Genomic DNA, 22,332 nt, shown 5'->3' with positions numbered 1-22,332 from the left:
GACAGAAAAAAAAAGGGGATTTGTACATGCTGAAAGGAGCGTACTGACCTAGAGGAAGATCGCTAGTAGAATTAAGCAGAATCAAGAACAAGCTTGGAAGCTTGTATTTTTAATATGGTCATTCCTGAATGTAATACAAAAAGGTGCATTGTGCAGACACAGCCTTGTAACACAATATGGGAAGATATTTTAAACACAGTTGATAACCAGAAAAGCATAAAGGGACATAAGGTCTGGAGCACTAGGAAATTAAAGTTATATATATTAAAACTACCAAGCTATACACTGAGGCTTCTCAGAAATTTCTCATACAAGGTGAAGTGGGAGGGAAGGAGGACTCGTAGTTCATAAACCAAATTAGAGAAATCTCTGAGTGTATCAGTGGGTCACAGGATGACCATGTGCTGCCAAAGTGATGACCATAATAAAGGCCGCCTTAGGATTACCATGAAAAATATGTCCAGTAGATACGAAGAGGAATTAATGCTGCTTTTCAAAGCTTGGAGTAGATCTCACCTGTGTTCTCTGAACAATTCTAATTACTCCAGGACACCTCAAAACCACACTTTTCCTCCTTCCTGACATTATTATTTTTAACTACATCTTTCTTAATTCTATTTCCAATATTTAACCATATTAATGTAGACTGTACATTATATAATAATCTTCCAATTCTCTTATTTACTTCTTCTGTGCAATATTCATTGGTAACTGGTAAAAATATACCGTATTATCAGGTATTGATTTACAGTGCTGCTAGAACCTATTGACTTTATCTGCTCCTTGTTGTGTTCCTTGGTGACTTGCAACTCTGTTTCACTATATAAAAATATCAGAAGGCTAGATTACAAAATCAAGCCAAATTTGGGGCCATTTATCCTAAAACTATTTAATGCTTTTTCAGTTAGGCATTGAAGCACTAAAAAAAAAAAAAAAACATTCCAAGCTTTCAGCACCCTCTGCAGGCTAACTGTTTTGATGCAACTAAACATATAACAGTAAAACTACTGCCATCTATGATAATCACAACAGCACACTTTAATAATTGTGGCATTTTGAGAAAAAACAGGTAAGCATGTAATGGCAGGCCACAAAGAATTAATTTCACTAACAAAAGAGAAAATAAGTACCCAGTGATTATGACAGCCTTTTGAAGTGCTTCAAACAAGAAGATGCACCAGAATCACTATTTTTATCCAGTCATGTCAACTAAATTCTTATAGAAGTCAACTCCCATATACTTTTTAACATGATCTGCTTTGTGTGGTTCTCATTAAGAAAAGGTTTCATGTTATCAGCTACTCAGAAAACAAACAGAATATTCAGCTTACCATCCCTGTTGGACAGCAAACATACAAGGCCATTAAGGCATGTGTCAGTCACTTCGGTGATGTTAGTTGCACATCTGCCTATAGCCTGAATTGTAGCTGCAGCAAACTGTTTATCTTGGCTTTTCACGTAAGTCTAAGGAAACAGGATTTTCATTAGTCAATACATAAGTCTTGTCAACCAAAGACGTACCTCATAAGACAGACATACTGTATAATAAATTCAATCTAGAAAGCTACATTGCACATCAGAAGTTATACTTTTTTCACTTCATTGTCACTTTTAGAAGACATTTTCTTGCTGGCTTTCATCACCATGGCCATGCAAACCTCTGATTTCAAGAAAGCTTGGGGTAGGGGGCAATTACCCAAAAACAGCAATTAGAGTTTGTGTGCAAGGTTGGAGGAGTTGATGAGCCCTCTCTTCAGAGAGGTTTCAGTTCATTTAACCAGGAGCATCTGTGAAACTATGAATAACCTACCTGCCTGAGAACCAGTACCTTTCAGAGAAATCCAGCCAGAGAACTGAAGCAATGAAAATAGATGTCATAAGCAAAGAGGAAAGAAAGAAGGACAGACACTGTTTCACAATATAGGCAGAACATCTTGCTGATACATATACAGATATTGGAGGTAACACTATTTCATGAAATGACTTACAGAAATGAGGTTTGGCAATAAATGCTAATGGCCAAATATTGCTAAAATTAAGACCCTACCATCTAGTGACTTACAGTGTCAGTCAAGTTGGTAGAATTTGTTTTAAAGAATTTGGAATGATTGAGTTTCTCATCACTTCTTTTTTTTTTTTTGGTAGCTGGAAGGAGAGCAAGAAACAAAACATTGAAACTCCTTTCCACATATAAAAAGCTCTATTATCCATTATGATATGAGACAGTTTCATTTCCATTCTGAGAACATTTTAACTTGAAAAATTTAAGACTAAGAATCTAGATGAAACATCCAATAATGGCAATTGGCCAATAGAGAGCATTTCATGTAAAAAGAATACATTTTTGCACAAACCTGAAATTCTCGAAGCAGAGTTGATATGTTGGCTTCATTTGCTAAATTCGTCAAGATTTCAAGCTACAAGAAAAAAAACCCCAGGTATTTTATCAAAAGCCAAAATAAAATATTATAAACAGTACCACATACACACTATACTTTTACTGTATATAAATAAAAGATAATACTACTAAAAATACCACTTAGAATTCAATAGAGTATACCAGATTTCAGTATAAACTGGTGGCAGCATTGCACTCAGGAGGAATATTCTCCTTGCAAGTACACACAAGGTTTTCAAAGCAGAACTCTAGGGTTCAGTGATGCATTTTCTACAAGCTCTAGCTTTAGTGTCGCATTGCATATCAAATGGGCGTGAAATACTTCTGGCAGCATCATTTCCAATGTTATACAACAGGCCTTAGCATATAAGAACCATGTGACATTGTGAGAAAAAATAACGGAAATCACAACTGCAGCTGGGGAGAAATAAAGTTCAGATGAACTGCAATAAAAGACCTTTAAACTCAGGAAAGAAACAGCTGCATCTATGAGACTCCTCAGATTTCAAACAACATCAACAACATCAGACCCTGAAAGGCCTCTTCTTTGTTCCTGGTGAACAAGAGGATGCTATACAACACTTAGCATATATTGTTTAGATGCTATGCTTCCAGGTTGTTTTAACTTTCAAGAAGAAAGAATTCCAATACAATCTGAATGAGGTAAACTGAAGAAAAAGACAACTCTGTCTCTGTAAAGGGAAGTCATACCTCAGAAACCTGTTGGTATTTTTTGAGCTGGATGCACACAGACAAGGACACTTAATTGATACAGTCCACCTGTACTTCAGAAAAAAATTGATAAGACCTGTCACTAAAGGCTCTTGAAGATATATATCTAGTATAGATAACAAAGCAAGTGGATAAGTGAAAGAGGAATAGGCAGGGGAAAAAAGAGACTATTTTACAGTACAGGAAGGCTACCAATGGAATCCCACAAATATCTTTGTTGGTCTTTTGCTTTTCAACATATTCATATATGAACTATGAAAGTAATGAGAAAACAGGTGACAAAGTTTTCAGCTGATGCTACAGTTTTCAGACACATGAAGACAAAGGCTGACTAAGAAAAGCTGCATAAAAACTTCAAATATTAGATGACTGGTTGATAAAATGGCAAAAAAAAAAATCAACACAGATAAATGTCATGTTCATCATTGGGGAAACCCCTTAACCTTACAGAAAATGATAGCCCCTGAGCTGATTACTACTAATTATAACTCAGAATTTGTGGTTAAAATAGATAACTCCATGAAAATATAAGCTCAATGCTAAGCAGTGATCAAAAAAGCAAACTTGATGTTGGGAAACAGAGAACAAACCAGAAATCTAAACAGTGCAGCAGATGAACTCCAGGGTGCTCCTACATCTTAAATACTGCCATAGGTCTTGTCCTCCTATCTTAAAGCAGATAAGATGGAACTATGGAGGTAGGCGGTGGAGAAAAGCACAAGATTTTTTATGTATGTAACAGTGTAGGTTGTCCTAAATTTTTCAGCCACCAAGAAAGAACTTGGTGGCTGAAGACACAATGAAAGGAAAACCCACAATTTCTACTTCTCCACCTCTTCACCATTGTAATATCTATTAATATAGGAATTTAAATATATCAGCTTTCAATTATTTCAGGAGTGACTCTTCCTGGATAACACTAAGTCTTATTAGTATTTCTGACAGTTTTCATAATCATTAAATGAGGGGAAGACCTTTTTGCCTCCAAGTGCCTCAAATTTACTTAGATTTACTGTTGGACTAATAAAAATATGATGGGTAGGGCACAGCCATCTTGGACTGCACCACTCTGAAGAGGTAATGAGGGTGCAACATGGATGTAAAATGAAACAAGGAAAAAATAATGTTTCTTTAAGAAACCTGTACCTTCCACTCCTAAACACAAGTGCCTATGATAATCCAAAGCAAAACAAGAGAAAAGGCACATAATAGTAGCCAATTTTTTAGCTATTGTTTTGTCAAGGATTTCACGTCCATTAGAGACTAAGAATAGAGAAAACAAGAAGACAGTCTAAAACATGCATTGAGATGTGGCCTTGAGGAAAACCTACTTTTCATGTCAAATGCTGAATTTGACAGCAATTTGGGACTCTTAACACTGTCCCATTTTGTTCAGGGAAAGAGATTTAAACTCTTTTTAAGCTAACAGTATCAAAGGCTGTGTGATTTCATTTCTCTTCATTTGAGAAGATTCTTCCTCCCAAGAAAACAGCCAAACTCTAAATGTTTGAATGGCTGGTTAGATAAAAATAGTAATGCTCTATGTCACTGAAAGATACCAAAATCTGTAGTGGAAAACATAGCCCATCTGCTGTCTACAACATGGTAACAAGAGAACTTTCAGAGAGCCTGACAAGCCTGAAGGACACTTGTGAACTTAACTAAAAGCCACAACTCACTTCTTCGCGAAAAAAAGGAACAGCACAGAATGATGTGTGTCGTATCAGTGCAAGAAAATTTTACCTTCCTGTTGCAGATTTGTGCAGCAGTATATAGACGAATTTGCTTCTAAACTCACCTTCAGTGTTTTGATCATTGTTGGATCAGTTGATCTAACATAGAAACTCTTCAGATAAGGTTCAAACATGCCCTGAAAAGCACAACATATTTAAGCAGCTTGCCTGTGTTTCATATAAAATACGATTTAGAAAATTCTGAATAGGGTATACCTTTCTCTGAATTGACATAGTGGCAATATTTTGCAGAACAATATACTGCACCTCCCTAGAATTTGAAAAGAAAAATAAGAGTTATTCTGCAAAATTACAGATACATAGAATAATGCAACATGGCAAAGAAAATCCAATTCTATTTGAATCCAAAGTTAGTTATACATTTGACTTGGCACAAACACAGAAGGAAAAAGTTTATTGCCAACTGCTACAAGTTCATCATCTGCTTCACAGGAAGATGCATGATGAAACCAGGCTCTCATTTTTAAAAACTTCAATATGCAAAATAAAATCACTGACACCAGTGCAATGGTGCAATGCTTCTTGTAGGCCTTGTGTCTTTGTTTAAACCAAAAATTCATTTAAAACATCGCCATTCTGGCATTTCCAGAAATAGCTCACATTTTGTCCACCATCTTGAAACTTAAATCTTTCAGGATGACACAGCGGAGAACAAAAACACATAGGCTTTATCTGTAGTGTGGAAATGACTGCATTACTTACAAGAACAGCTAATCCTTGCAGAACTAGCAAGAATTGCTATGCCTTTTTTGGTCTTGAAAAAATTTCCTAATAATTCTCAAAAAGGGCCAGGGTCTCCTGTGATTTAAGCGCATACACTAGCAGGCATACGCATCTATCAAAAAGCAGCACTGTAACATAATAGACTATGTCAAGATACAGACAACAGAATTACGTAATATTCTAAACACAAAAACATGAAATGTTTGGAGGACATTCTCATAATTAATGTACTAGTTTAAAAGCCTCATCAGGAGTGAGCAAAAAGAAATCTGGGTACTAGTCTAAAGCTTTTAAAACTACAGGGTTTCTGCCACCAATTGCTTAAAAACAGTAATAATTTACACACAAATTTTCTGAACCGTGAGTGCACAAATTCTTTCATGATGCAAATCACATCCTAATAGAGAAATCACCACATCCTTTATCTCCTCTTATTCAAAACTGTCTAATAGCCTTGTGGTAATTACAGCTGTTGCTTACAAAGAAAAGTAATAATAGAGAAGTACTTAATATCTTTTAAACCTATTTTTATGTAATTCTTACATAGGTACATGGAAATAGTCAGCTGCACATGATGAACCAAGACTGGAAATTGCCATGAAATGCTCTTCCAGGCACTCTTACCCTAACTAGATTATAGCGTATTTGACATTAATTTAAAGGCCGTAGCCACATAACTTCAAGGGCAAACAGCAAAAGCTTATTTCAAAGTGGCTCTAATAGCAAAATTGTTTCACACAGACAGGTAACAGAGAACAGACAAGCCATTCAACATAGGAAAAATCAAAAGAGCAGCACCATTTTAGGTACTAGTTGAGGTACAGGAAAGATGTGACTTCTCTTTTGATGAAATTGTAGTATAAATGAGCAATAAACAACATGCAAAAATAATCCTTTCAACCTGTGAGTATGAGTTTAGTTCTATACATTACCTGTACATATGCCAAACTGCTTTAGCCATTTTACTTATCTTTGTATAAAGAGAATGGGAAGCATACTGTACTATAAAACCAAACACAAAAATAACAGCTATTCATTTTTATCTGAAATAAAAGCATGAATACTCTACCAAGCTCAGTTTTACTTCTTTACTAACTTCTAAATGATAGAGACTTTAGCCATGGGTGAGCTGCAGAAGTTTACAGAGAAAGAGCTCTATGGTGACTGGGCTTACAAAAGTTAAAGCCCATCTAAAATGGGTAATCTTGTTAGACACAACAAAAGTGATTTTTTTTTTTTTTTAAAGCTTTTTGTCTGTTTGATGTGACCATCTTTAAAAAACAAATCATTTTCACAGCAAAGTTCTAGCCAAAAATACCATGTTTAGTTAGAAAGTTATTCTGAAAACATCTAAATATTGTGTCTCTTATCATCCTTTCAAGGCTTCTTGTACAGATACATGGAAATTCAAAATCTAAAAACTGAGGGGAAAAACCCCCACTTTTATGCAGCAAATATTGGCATAATATGCCAAAACTATGAAACGCAAAGAAAAAAAAAGTATTATCAGTCTTATGAAACATGTGGCCAGTAAGACCCTTCATGGGAGAGTAGATAAGGTCACATTGAAGACGATAAAGTCAAAATTAGATGTCTTGAATGAGTTATAAACTTGTTCTTTAAAAACAGCCCAAGGATTAAGGAAACAGAGGATTCAGCAGCATCAAGTGGTATTTTAACAAACATGTTTCTTAGTTTCTCTGTCAACAGGAAGTCTTCAATATAAAGTGCAAGAAAAGAAAATACACATCTGAAGACTTCTTTAGGGCCTAGCAAGGCGGTAAGGAACTCCAATATAATTAAATTTCCAATAACTTCCAATAATTAAAAAAATCAAGAAACTGAGCAAACCAGTTAGTACTGCCTCTATTTGTATGCTAACTAGCCATGATTTTTCTCAGAATGAAAGTCATAATTAAGAATGAAACACTTTCAATACTGAATGATCACTAGATGTGATACTGAAAATGATGGAATTAAATAAAACAAAAATTAATATTACAGGACAATTTTAAAATGAACCTTTAACAGTGCAATAGTTATATTCTTATAACTACAGCTAAACAAGTATGTATGAAAAACTCTCACAAAAAAGTAGACATAGCAATGTAAAGTACGGACTTGACCTACCTGCTACTACGGAGTAAACGCACCAATGACTTAGAAACAATACCAGCTTCGGATTTTGGTGCCAAATGCCAGTAAAGCTGTGCAACTGCCATTACCACCTAAAAGAAAAACATTCAGAACAGTATGTTAACTTCTAATCTTCATACATATCTATCACATTTGCTTCAGACCTGCAGAACTACCAACTCACTCTTCTTCAGAAAGCAAAGTGCATACCCACATTCTTCAAAATCAACAAAGCAGACTGGGGCAAAACATCAGAAGAAATATATTTTTATTTCTAAAATCAAAGCTAATTAAGTACCTCTCATTCCTCCCAGTATTTATTGAATACTCTAATATATAGAAAGACAAAGGAAGAGGGACAAAGAGAGAAAAGATGCAGGTAATTCAAACTGTTAACATACTGATAACATCCTTAATAAGTCAGTGTTGCTAAGGTCAGCTGTACGAATTAATGAGGAAACACTGTTTAAAATTTCTGCAAATTTTGTGCTTTTATTTTTGTTAAATACAGGTTCAATATTACCTATTATTTAGTTTCCACTTAAAATCTTTAATTCCATTATTCTATTATGCAGTTTATAAAATGACAGCTGCCTTTACTGGCAACTTCTAAAGTCTCAAATCCAACAGAAAGTAAAAACTACAGGGTTGTATACCAACATCCCGGCTAGCAAAAAGCAGAAGACTGAGATATAAGCAACTTAAAATCCATACTTTTTTTTTCTTTTCAAGTTTTCTCATAAGTAGAAGACAAATGATGAACTTTATGCTAATGAATAAGTCATGTCACAACCTTCCCTACAATACTGTCATGGTCAACTTTCTGTTCAAAACGAAACAAATCATAGAAAGGAGACTCCAAGTAAAGCCATCATTATGACATTTGACTTGGTAACTTAAATCTTAGTACCAATGAAACAAAAATTATTATTAAACAATAAAAAGTGATTTAAAACTTCTGAAAAGAGGAAACAACTGGAAATTTTTTAGCAATATACTACAGGGATCTTTTATTACTGACAAAAATCTAAGGTCAAAGAGAAAGCAATTAATTTAATTACTGGTAAAGTCTGTGAATGGTACAAAAACTGGCATAATAGCAATTCAAAGAAGCATGATTTCATTGACAAACTCCACTTAAACACCTCAGGTAACTTTAATATCAGAAAGTGAAAGATCATAAATGTGAGAATCAGTACCGTATTTAACAGATATAAAGAAAATGATTTATGGAATGTGGAAGATAAGCAACTGAACCTGGTCTCAGTGCAGTGTGATGGCAAACCTTTCTAACATGTTTGTTCTTTGCGTGAGATGAGGAAATATCGTATAGACAGTAAACAACTATTTTAGCAAAAGGCTATACTCTACAGAATTATTATTGTAAAACTGTATTCAATTTGTTTCCAAAGTCTGCTGGCAGATTATAAGTGGTTTTGAAAAGAGCTAGACATTAGTTGGAATCTAGAAATATGTTCCAGGGGAGAAACAAAAACCTGATCTCCTTAGATTATCAAGAACAGGCTGGGAGGCGACCTAATCATGGTGTAGTAATTGTTTTTGCAATGATATGAATATTCATTATCCCTGGAAATCTTTTCCTGAAGACATCTAGTCTTGATTACAGGACAAACTGAGGTTTGAAATGAAGTTCTGTGATCTGAGTAATGTCACAATAATTCACCGTCAGCATGGCTTCTTCCGGTTCTAAAAATTTACCTGCATCTTAAAATCTCATGGAAATATTGCAGAGCATACTATACTCATGATGTCATATCTATCCGGGACCCCTGCCAAGCACCAACACTAAGAATCTGGCTTAGATTGACAAAGAATTTAGGCATATAACTGTCTACTTTTAAAATGTGAGACTCGAAGGAAAGCACTACTTAATGAATCAATAACAACTATGATTTTCTTTGTGAATCTGTACCACCAAAACTGACAGTTTGTGCCAGCCTAGTTGCTGAGAACTTAAGCATTAAAAGCTAGCTATGGTATAGTCATCACATGCTATAGAAGTTGGATTCAAATGTTCTTGTATTTTCTCTAATATTTTGTTTATCCTTAATATTTGGAGCATATATCATATTCACTTCAGGTGTTTGACTTAGAAGCTAAGTTAATTTCAAAAAAGAAAGAACCACCATACTACTTCTGTAAGTTACTAGACAGTATTATCACCACTTTTAAGAGGTATAGATATTATTTTTCAATCTTTTAAGTTTTCTGGAAGCATAGATAGTTAGTAGTTCAACATTTTAAGCAAAAAGAAATTTGTCATACAGCAGCATTTCGGCTTTGAAGCAAGGGCTTTGTATTTCGTAACAGCAGCCTGTGATCTGGGTCCATAGTATAGGTGTTTTTCACTTTCCGATCCTTTTCTTTCTGTTCTTCATCAGATTCATAGAAATTATTTTCACTGTATTCTTCCACCACGTCATCATCCTACCAAAAGACAAAATGACAAAAACATACATAGAATATTTGAATCAACTGCTTTTTTTCATTAAGGAAGTAACATACAACAGCACAATTTCATGCAAGATTTATATACTTTTTTAAAAATAGCTATTGGCTCTTCTACTGCAGTTTGCTCAAAGCAGTAAACATACAGACATGAAAAATAGCTCAAAAATATATGCAAAATTTAATTAGAAATAAGATTAACTGCTAAATGAAATATCTTCATTAATATTCTGTAAACTAGATTAGGTATGAATATTGGTCTTTTTTGGACTTAAAGCATATGACCTGAAATGATCTGACAGTTCTACAAACTGTCAGCTGTTTAAAATTCCCTATTTTTTGAAAAATTAATGCAAATCATGTGCATTCTTCCCTCTCTAGCAATATATAAATTATCTGTGAAAACAGCAAATCTCAAAAGGGACAGGTTTTTTTCCTAAGAAATTAGATGAGGAAAAGGTTATGTATCCTGAGCCTGGCCTTCTCTGAAGAAGTACAAATCCTTGAGCTGTTTAAATAAAATTATGAATTATCATCATAATGTCACGTAAAAAACCAACACAACAAACTGAAAGAATTCATTAAAGTTTGAGATATTAATAAATTAGGCCTTTCTTTTACTCCAGAAGGCTAAATAAAAGAACATGAAGGAATATAACTGATTAAAACAAATCTTAAGATTTCTGATGTGGATCAAAAAAAGGGTAAAGAATAGATTTAAAGTGTTTCATTACGCTTATATTTAATTAGCATTAAAAAGTCCACAAACTTAAAGAAAAATAAGATGGAAACCATCAGGATTAGATCAAAACAGAACATCAGATCCCAGAAGCTGTGGTCTGGATTATCAATATTGAGAGTACTCAACATTACAAAATTTAAAAAAAAAAAAAAAAAGCTACTGATTTCTGCAACTCATTATACCCAAGTGTGTGTCCTTGCTCTCCTAAATTCTGTCATCTCACATCACCAGAACACCCAACTAAGACGAAAAGCTTTACTGTGGCTAGCTGGAGCTATTCACATTACCATGGGCTGGCTAGTACCAAACACCAACTGTACCAATAGCTCTGCTTGTCTTTCAAGTCTCTGTCCAAGTATTTTAAGGAATATCCAACTCTACACAATGGTTTTAAGAGGATTATTTCAGCCATATACCCAATTGTTGATTTTTTTGAAAGACATGATTACTTTTGAGACAAATGTATCTTTTTAATTCTAGGTGGCAGTAGCAAAGCAATCCAAAGTGAATGGAAAAATACCTAGAAATTAAAATAAAGACTTATGTGACAGGTCTGCAGAAAACTAGGCAAGGGTAACTGCAAACATTTGTTGCATGCCTTGGTCAAAACTCATGGGTAGTGAAAGAGCCCCATAAAAGTGTCTTCAGTGGGGGGGGAGGGGAAGAAGTGACAATAAATCAAATTTGTCATTTTATTCTGTTTTTTATTAAAATTTGAAAGGACGCTGAAAAGAAAACTTCCTTTCATATTTCTTCTCATTTTTATTACTTGATGCCAACAGCGCTCTCAGTGTTTTACAGAACCCCTAGCAAGCTCTTAGATTTCTTATGTAACAGCAACTGAAAGTGATTTAGTTCATTTACTTCTCTGTCTATACACGTTTGTGGCAGTCACCCTTCTAAACTAAAAACTCAGGATGCTAAAGCAAGAGTACTGGTAACCGAATTCCTCCCCTTGTCTATAGGACAGGCAACCTGAAAGCAGAATTCCTGATCCCATTGCATCTCAACCCTGCACTGAAGAAGCTTCTTCTAACAGAAGGAGGATAATTCAATCTTCATTGATTTAGTCTTCAGTATCCCTGCCTTGACTGCTAACAGGCACGCACATCAGTACTATTGAACTCAACAGGAATACAGAGTTGGAAATTGTATTTAACTCATTAATCACTGTTGTAAAGAAACAGCTTGAGCTCTCACATTTCTCCCTTTTTTTTTAAGGAATTGTTGGTTAGAAACATGCTTGGAGCAGAGTTCCAAATAATTATGAAGCAACTTATGCCTCTTATGAAAACAATTTTAATTTAAATCCTGTTAGAGTCTTTATATTGAATCACTTTTTTCATACCCCCAAAGCAGAAGTATTAATGTGGTCTTTTCTCATAGTCATGTATTTTATTGCAATCTTAGAATATTCCTCTTCTCTCAAATTTATTGAGATCTGGTATGAAATAATTAGGTTCCAGACAAAGGATGATGATGACACACAGGGAAATAAGTTTAATGAACTGAAATTCATTAAAATCAAACTGATGACGTCCAAATTAGTCAGAATTTGTAGTCACAAGGACCTTACTAAGACAAAGAGACTATGTAATACTGCAGGATTTGCACATTACCATGGAAAGGAAAGCCAAGTTATTATATGAGAGCCAGGAGATTGAAAGATAAAAACCTGCAGGCTTTTTGGTGTGCAAGAATTGTTTCAAATTCTATTAATCATCCCAGACTTGGAGAGCAGTCACCAGGAAATGTGAAAACATTCAATAACTCGCAACCCCTTAAGCCTCAACCTGAACTGCTGAGTATAGTCACTGCCAAAAAGAGAAAACTATACATTTAGAATCATAGAATCATTTACGTTGGAAAAGATCCTTAAGATCATGGAATCCAACTGTTAACGTGACACTGCCAAGTCCACCACCAAACCATGTGCCTAAGCGCCACGTCTACAAGACCTTTAAATACCTGCAGGGATGGTGACTCAACCACTTCCCTGGGCAGCCTGTTCCAGTGCTTGACAACCCTGTCAGTGAAGGAATTTTTCCTAATATCCAATCTAAACCTCCCCTGGCATAGCTTGAGGCCATTTCCTCTCATCCTATCACTTGACACCCACGTCTCTACAATCTCCTTTCACGTAGTTGTAGAGAGTGACAAGGTTTCCTCTCAGCTTCCTTTTCTCTACGCTAAACACACCAGATGCCTCAGCCGCTCCTCACAGGACTTGTTCTCCAGACCCTTCACCAGCTTCGTTGCCCTTCTCTGGACACGCTCCAGCACCTCAATGTCTCTCTTGTAGTGAGGGGCCCAAAACTGAACACAGTATTCGAGGTGCGGCCTCACCAGTGCTGAGTACAGGGGGACGATCACTTCCCTAGTCCCGCTGGCCACACTATTTCTGATACCAGCCAGGATGCTATTGGCCTTCTTGGCCACCTGGGCGCACTGCTGGCTCATATTCAGCTGGCTGTTGACCAACACCCCCAGGTCCTTTTCCTCCAGGCAACTTTCCAGCCACTCTTCCCCAAGCCTGTAGCGTTGCATGGGGTTGTTGTGACCCAAGTGCAGGACCCGGCACTTAACCTTGTTGAACCTCATACAATTGGCCTCAGTCCATCCAGCCAGCCTGTCCAGGTCCCTCTGCAGAGCCTTCCTACCCTCAATCAGATCAACACTCCTGCCCAACTTGGTGTCGTCTGCAAACTTACTGAGGGAGTACTCGACCCCCTCATCCAGATCATTGATAAAGATATTAAACAGAACTGGCCCCAGTACTGAGCCCAGGGGAACACCACTTGTGACTGGACACCAACTGGATTTAACTCTGTTCACCACAACTCTCTGGGCTCAGCCATCCAGCCAGTTTTCTACCCAGTGAAGAGTACGCCCGTCCAAGCTGTGAGCAGCCAGTTTCTCCAGGAGAATCCTGTGGGAGACAGTGTCAAAAGCCTTGCTAAAGTCCAGGTAAACAACATCCACAGCCTTTCCTTCATCCACTAAGGGGGTCACATTGTCACAGAAGGAGATCAGGTTAGTCAAGCAGGACCTGCCTTTCCTAAACCCATGCCAATTGGGCCTGATCAACTCGCTGTCCTGTACAGGCCATGTGATGGCACTCAAGATGGTCTGCTCCATAACCTTTCCCGGCACCGAGGTCAGGCTGACAGGCCTGTAGTTCCCTGGATCCTCCTTCTGGCCCTTCTTGGATAGGCGTCACATTTGCTAACCTCCAGTCAACTGGGACCTCCCCGGTTAGCCAGGACTGCTGGTAAAGTTTTGAAAGTGGCTTGGTGAGTACTTCCACCAGCTCCCTTAGTACCCTTGGGTGGATCCCACCTGGCCCCATAGACTTGTGTGTGTCCAAGTGGTGTAGCAGGTCGCTAACCACTTTCTCTTGGATTATGGGGGCTTCATTGTGCTCCCCATCCCTGCCTTCCAGCTCAGGGGGCTGGGTGCCCTGAGAACAACTGGTCTTACTATTAAAAACTGAGGCAAAAAAAAAGGCATATAAGTACCTCAGCCTTTTCCTCATCTGTTGTCAATATGTCTCACCCTGCATCCAATAAAGGATGGAGATTCTCCTTAGCCCTCCTTTTGTTGTTAACGTATTTATAGAAACAGTTTTTATTGTCTGTTACTACAGTAGCCAGATTAAGTTCTAGCTGGGCTTTGGCCCTTCTAATTTTCTCCCTGCATAACCTCATGACATCCTTATAGTCCTCCTGAGTTACCTGCCCCTTCTTCCAAAGGTCATAAACTCTCTTTTTTTCCCCTGAGTTCTAGCAAAAGCTCTCTGTTCAGCCAGGCCCATCTTCTTCCCTGCTGGCTTGTCTTTCGGCACATGGGGACAGCCTGCTCCTACGCCTGTAAGATTTCCTTCTTGAAGAATGTCCAGCCTTCCTGGACTCCTGTGCCCTTCAGGACTGCTTCCCAAGGGACTCTGTCAACCAGGCTCCTAAACAGGCCAAAGACTGCCCTCCGGAAGTCCAAGATAGCAGTTCTGCTGACCCCACTCCTCATTTCTATGAGAATTTAAAACTCTCTCATTTCATGCTCACTGTGCCCAAGACGGCCTCCAAGCATCACATCACCCACAAGTCCTTCTCTGTTCGTAAAGAACAGGTCCAGAGGGCCACCCTACCTAGTTGGCTCACTCACCAGCTGTGTCAGGAAGTTATCTGCCACACACTCCAGGAACATCCTAGACAGTCTTCTCTCCGCTGTGTTGTATTTCCAGTGGACATCTGGTAAGTTAAGTCCCCCATGAGTAAAAAAGTGATTGTGAGACTTCTCCCAGCTGTTTATAGAATATTTCATCTGTCTCCTCAGAATTTTTCTTAAGTCTGCATTTACCTGAGTAACCAGGTCTGTTTTGGCATGCACCAAGTTACTTTTATAATTTCTGCTGTCACTGACAAGCCCTATTTCTTGATAGCATGGAGTACCAGTATTCTTTTAAGTATTTTGGGGCCTAGGCAGAAAACCTGAAACTGAACCCTTCAAGCTGACTGAGGCACAATAAATTACAGCCAAGAATTCAGACCACCAAGCCAAAATCTCATCTTAGAGACCTAGCTGAATTGTTGCCCTGTCCCCAGATAAACTTTGTAGTGCAAGTATTGAAGCTTGTACAAAAGGAAGAGACTCTATTAATTCTCCTCTGATGTGGCACAGACCTAGCTTCAAGGTGGCAAGCACAACCGAAGCCTCTTGGTATTGTAACAAAGGGGGAAAGCCTTGTGCAGAGATCTAAGCAAAAGCCTCCACACTCAGCAACAGTGCTAGTGGTGTCCAGGATAAGAATAGCAACCAGAATAGCATGCCCCTTATACTAGGTCCACATCTTGGACTCCAACCAGGAATGGGGTATAGTGCAGAAAGCAGCACTGCTAACACTCTAATATTTTTACTGCCAGCACAGGACTGAAAATAAGACTTTTGCCTTTGGGAGATGAAGTCTTCCTGTTTTAACTATTAATGTTGAAGCAACAACTGCCAGCTTCCACAGATAATTTCCTGCACACTGATTCTCCAGTCTTCAGTATCTATATTGCACCTACACCAAGCTGTGGGAGATGCTTCTTCACATGTCCTTGAAGAAATGTCAGATATTGGTGGCACTCAACTTTTACTTTCCCAGGTTTCTAATTAGAGCTCAAATTAATTATAACTGGTATATATTAGCAGCTCTATCAGAAGAAAACCCAGTACTCTTATCCTTTTTGACAGGGGACACACAGCATGAGAGTTCAGGGCGTAGATGCAAACGTTCCCATGCTTTATCTTGTCCCTTCAATCACTTTAGATGCAGCTTCACAGCTGATTTAAGACTAACCATACCATTAACAGTTTGTTGTTACTTTGTTTGTTTTTTAAAAGCATGTTTTATTTTCATCGGGATCAGTAAAATGATCTGCCTCACTTTGTGGTCATAGGATCACTAGAACTGCTGAATTTTCAAAAGCAGTAGGTAGTAAAGGGAGAAGGACAGAACGGAGACATTCCCTGTCAGTGGCAGTCTTTAGTTAAACTGCATTAAGTACACTTAACTGTTTGTAGTAGCACATCATTTAATTGTGCAGTTAATAGCTTTTCTAAATTACAAAATCACTAAAAACTTGAGAACCCTGGGAGAATGAAGTGATTAAAAACTGAGACAGACCACTGGCATTCCAGGCTAGAAATTGCAAATGGACTCTGTGCATTCCCCATCTTCTGCGATTTATTCAATCCAGTAGAGAAGCAAGTATTTTAGTGTGAAAGAACATGCGTAATTCTTTTTTACGTTACTCCAGACATACAGTTTAGGGACATCTTCGTAAAGTATTAACAGCTTAAATGAAGAAACTGCCAGATAACAAGTTCCATTAGCCTGTTTTTAAAGTCACTAAGTAAATGACCGAACATTTAACTGAGATCTTGCTTGAAATTACATTTAATATGGCATTAAAGTTGAGAATGTGCCTTCCATTTAGGGTAAAGCACATTATGTGAATGTTACAATTACCTCCAAACAGAGCTTCACACATCCACGAACTCAGAGTTAGAAATGCGAAACATGAACACTTACTATTTGCGCACTCTACCAGCCTTAACTCCATCTACTATTCAAAAGTGATTCAAATATTTGTATTCCTACGTTAGGTTTAACTGATTTTAAAGCTATAGACTTCAGTTTCTCTCCTCAGATTCATAAGGAAATACACTCACAGCTTTTTTCATTCCTGCAGCAGAATCTTTGGCAGATAAGATTTTAGCTATCTTCCAGAGCCCTTTCTAATATTTCTAAGAACTGCTCTCAAAAGAGTATTGGATAAGCTAAGTTTTGAAGGTAAGAAGAGTTTTGGGACTATTCACTAGTCGGTGAATCTGACTGCAATACCAAAACCACCTTAGCCAACCAAGATCAGCAGTTCACTTGCTGTATCATGAACAGTATCCTTGGAAAAGAAAAATGGTAGAAAATGTATAGGACAGATTCCTACTTAAAGAATTAATGATGTATCCAAGACAGATCTGAAATTTTGATGTTGTGTGTGAAGATGACAACCTAAATTCTTCCATGTGCTTCACAGATGGGTTTCAGAACACTAGAATAGACCTATCTTTGGTCTATCAGAGCAAACCAAAAATTATCCTCAAGACTGCTCAAAAAGCCAAGGAGATGAGCTGTGACAAGTTTCTGACAGATGAGCAGACCTCAACCAATCACACTTGTTAATAACCACATGCTGGCAGAAGTATCCATCCTCTCCACAATAGGAAGTCCTTGAATAAGGTACAGGTATGTCAGTACAGGTAAAGTTTGACATGAAGAATTGCTAGTGGTCTAAAAAAAGGCACAATCTCACATGGCAAAAATACTTGAGAAATGAAAGTCTAACCAATATGATCTGCAGCCTGCCTGGAGAAAGGCCTTAGAAGGCACAAAGCCAAGTTTGCCACAGAGATCTTTAGGTACTATCTGAATGAAAGCAAGTTATAACTTTTGTCTTATTAATCCAAAGGGAGTTGAAGAGTCGAAGAATAAAGGGACTAGGTCATCCACTCCATAAATAATGGCTTCCTTTCAAATACTAGCCAGTCATCAAAGTATACTCACTCTTTCTTAGGTAGGCTGCCATTATAACCGGTTGTGTGATAGACTTGTGCTACTCTAAATGGACTAATGGGACCTAAATGATCTGATGAGATGCTCTGATGGCCATGTGAAAGTACAGGAGTATTTCAAGTGCCTGAGTATTTAGTGCCATTTTATACTCCCTCAAGTATAAGAAATAGCTGCATGGGTCTGGTAGATCCTGAAGGTATGGAGCCTACAGGAGATCCATAGCAACTGAAGACTAGGCAGGGCATCTTGTTGCATTTAGAACAACACTAGACCCTCAGATAAATGAACCATACCCCAGTTTCTCTAAAGGTTAAAAGCTTTAGATACTTCGCCTTCTGCAGGAAAAAATTAAATAGGAAAAGAGTTTGATGATTTCCTTCATTAAAAATAGCTATTGAATCTTTTGTTGTTACGTTGAAGGAAAACAAGTTTCCAGCACCTAACAAACTCTTGTTGATGCTCTTGTGTCCAGGCATTGGAAAGGAATGAGCTGGGGATTACAAGTCAGGTGAGAAACAACCCGGATCACAGTACCAGGATGCATATTACAGTAATGGTTAAAAACTCCAGCTATTTCTGAATGGACAGAAAGCAGGAGGTGACTTTGCTGCCACCAGACCAGGACAGCATGTTCTGTGTGGTCTCAGACATGATGCATTTACAGCTTTCAGGAACTAAGGTACTTAAAAATGAATGAGAATTTTAGGAACTTAGTTCCTCCCCTCTACCACACATAGAATATAAAAAGATTCTGGTAATGAAGTAGTGGTCTGGGATATGACCTGTATTCTACCAGGAAAGAATTTGTAAGGAGGCTTCCTGAAAAAACATGCAGTGATAGGACCAGAAGGCATATGTTCACTACTCTCTTCTAAATTAAGTCAAAGTAGACTGAACACTTTCAGTCCAAAAGTCAGCAAATACAGAATGAAATGATTAGCTAGTGTGATATATAAATAATATATTGCCTATATTATTTATATAAAATACCCATTCAAAATTATCACACTACCAAACATAGCATTCTATCACTCCACCAGGGACCAGACCTGTTGGTCCTACATAAATCAAAAAGTACATACACATTTTCAGTTAAGTGAACCACAATGGAATGAAGAAGCAATAAAGATCACAAGATCATCATTATAATACTCTGATATGTTTGAATACTACAATTTTTACTTCAATTATAACCACAGTCTGTTCATTACCATTGGAATAGAGAGGTCAGAAAGAAAACCTGAGGTTTTGGTTGGATTTGTAGAACTATGCAGATCTGAAGCCACTGAAACAGACTTGGGACTCCTACAGTGCCCTCTCCTGAGAATAATTTTTCAGATTACAACTCTATTCAAATAAATCTGCTGGAATTATACTGAAAATGTAATATATTAATACAGTTATATAAGAGATATTATATAACTCCAATAAATTACAAACGGAAACTGGTACTTCAGTTTTAAGTTTTAGATAAAAGCTATCATGTTCTGGTCAAATGAGATTTCATGGTTCCTTGCACACAATTATACTCGTGGGTTTTTAAAGTTTATTTATCTAAAGAGATAAACATGTTTTCAGCTAATAAAAATTGAAGTGAGTATTAACAGAAATGGTAGTTGTAACAAACTAAAGAAATATTTGGGTCACACTGTGAATTATATCTTCTGATTCTAACCCTCACTCTATAACCTTCATATTGGGCTAACAGTCACATGATGTTGAAAATCAATCTATTTTTCAAATGCAAACATCTGCCAGGAAATGATACAATCTGAAAAAGGGTTTACAGTGTGAATGCCATTGAAATTTCTTACCAGACTTTCTATAATTCAATGGCCAATACAGTCTCAGCCATATACTAATACAAAAAGCCAAGAGACGCAAGAAAGATGCAGGTTGAGAATCCATGATGTAAAATGCAGGAAAAGAATGGGATAAGAAGTTTTCAAAGAAGAAGACTCCTCCCTTCTTTTCTGCCTTCACTGTGTTCATACAAGTAGACACTCTTTCCTGTTTTCAGGTTATTGACCAAAACCAGGCCATTTTCACACAAGAGGTATCACATTCACGAATATTTGTTTTCCCACAGATTTCATCTCACTGGGACACAGAATTTCTGAGGTGTTTTTGAGCTCAATTAATCCTTTCGCTAAAAAGGCTTTGAATTTTCTTTTATCACCAGGTTGTTTCAAACAGGTTCAACAGTGGAGGAAAGGGAGGAGTACAACTTCTAGAGTTATAATTCATAAGGTTCAAGACTGTGGGAATGGTCTCATGGTCTAAAGATCAGCTGCACATCTCCACGACTGTTGTGGTTTAGTCCCAGTTGGCAACTAAGCACCACACAGCCGCTCGCTCACTCCCCCTGCAGTGGGATGGGGGAGAGAATCAGAAGAGCAAAAGTAAGAAAACTCGTGGGTTGAGATAAGAAGAGTTTAATAATTGCGGAAAAAAAAAAATTGTAATGAAAAGGAAAACAATAAAAAAGAGAGAGAGGAACAAAACCCGGGGGGGGGGGGGGGGAATAAAAAAACCCAACAAGTGATACAACTGCTCACCACCCGCCGACCAATGCCCAGCCAGTCCTCCAGCAGCAATCGCTGCCCCCTGGCCAACTCCCCCAGTTTATATACTGAGCATGACATCCTATGGCATGGAATAGCCCTTTGGCCAGTTTGGGTTAGCTGTCCTGGCTGTGCCCCCTCCCAGCTTCTTGTGCACCTGGCAGAGCATGGGAAGCTGAAAAGTCCTTGGCTAGTGTAAGCACTACTTAGCACCAGCTGAAACATCAGTGTGTTATCAACATTATTCTCATCCTAAATCCAAAACACAGCACTATACCAGCTACTAGGAAGAAAATTAACTCTATCCCAGCTGAAACCAGGACAATGACTTAAATCATTTGGAGTTTAGTATCATCCAGACCCAGGTGACCTCATGACAATTATGCATTACCACTAAGAAAGGACTGCATCAGCACATGACAACAGTTCAAAGCCGCAATAAATAAGATTCAAATTAGGTGATATTATCAACAGTATCTATTCTTTGGCTTTAAAACATTAGCTTTAGTCTCAGTTCAGTTCCAACAAAACAAGAAAGCCATTGCACAAAATCCTCCAGTATCTTCTTGATACTCTTAGCAGTTTACTGACTATGATCTTGTAACATCCCTGTAAACAGCTATCCTAGGGCAACTTTGAGACATCCGTAAAAGGATTCATCTTCCAAGTCAGCTGACCTTGTGGTATCAACAGCCTCTGGAGTTGCATGTTTCACACTCACCAAAACATTTTCACATTTCTTTAGAAAAGCTAAATTCTCATGTGGATAAGGAACCCACATTAAAATTCTACTATTTTGGAGAGATTTTATACACAATTCAAAAAAGCTTTCTATATAAAAAGCTTTCAATTTGTAAATATAGCAAGCTTGACACCTAAGCTACACAAAGGTATTAAGACACCTATTCAAGCTTGAAAATCAGACTGTGGCAAGTGAAATTTGACACTAAGGCATTTTCAGTCACAACATTGTTCTTAGCTTAAATTCTGGCATATATAAAAGTTACAGGATAAATTATAAATAAATCAAGCTTCATTCGTAGTTTACTACACCTTTTCCTCTCATATACATATTCTAAGACTATATCCCTGAATATTCTCATTTATGCAATACCCTCTAAAATCCCACTGTGGATGTACTTGTTTATTTCATTCTTTAAAAAAAAATAAAATTCCCATATAGTATGAATATGTAAACTCATTTGTTACCTGAAAGGCTCTTCAAAAACTCTTCAATCCAGCCTTACAGTGGCTTTTAAAAATTCATTTAACCAATAACATTGTTTTGAATACACTCAAAAATGTAATTAATTAAAAGACATAGTGAAAAATTAAAAGAAAAAAAAAATCCCAAAGTGTTCCCCAGAAAGCCTGTACTCATAAAAGTTTTATGCTACAGTTCTGAGACAAGAGCATTGCACAGGTGGAAGTACGGGTTTGAGGACCACTGAACATTAAATTCTTCCCAATATATCACAATTACAGGAACATCTGTGCTAAGCAACTTCATACCGAAATAACATGAAAACTCAAGAAGTGTTCAAAAGCTCATTCTCATTTCTATAAGAAGCAGCAACTAAGGCTAGGACTGCTGTCTAAAAATAGGGGCTAAGAGTTAAATATGCTGCAGTAATTAACATCTTTCTGCAACAACCCCAAATTCCCAATTATTGTTGTAGCAAGGTCTCATGATACTTGCA

The 22,332-nt window shown here is 37.4% G+C and overlaps 1 protein-coding gene across 5 annotated transcripts in view; it reads right to left on the bottom strand.

Moving 5' to 3' along the window:
- AP3B1 (adaptor related protein complex 3 subunit beta 1) overlaps positions 1-22,332 on the bottom strand; it is a 164,352-nt gene that overhangs the window by 89,690 nt on the left and 52,330 nt on the right. For all 5 annotated transcript variants that reach the window (XM_072859652.1, XM_072859650.1, XM_072859651.1 and 2 more), the window contains 6 exons: positions 10,030-10,191; positions 7,738-7,835; positions 5,080-5,134; positions 4,929-5,000; positions 2,355-2,417; positions 1,332-1,464 (listed from right to left, as the gene is read on the bottom strand). In XM_072859652.1, the coding sequence (XP_072715753.1) occupies positions 1,332-1,464; positions 2,355-2,417; positions 4,929-5,000; positions 5,080-5,134; positions 7,738-7,835; positions 10,030-10,191 (583 nt within the window). The remainder of the gene's footprint in view (positions 1-1,331; positions 1,465-2,354; positions 2,418-4,928; positions 5,001-5,079; positions 5,135-7,737; positions 7,836-10,029; positions 10,192-22,332) is intronic.

Source organism: Ciconia boyciana, chromosome 4 (assembly GCF_034638445.1).
Source record: "Ciconia boyciana chromosome 4, ASM3463844v1, whole genome shotgun sequence".
NCBI lineage: Eukaryota > Metazoa > Chordata > Aves > Ciconiiformes > Ciconiidae > Ciconia > Ciconia boyciana.
The sequence above is the reverse complement of the archived record's forward strand: the minus strand, read 5'-3'. Positions and strand labels throughout refer to the sequence as shown.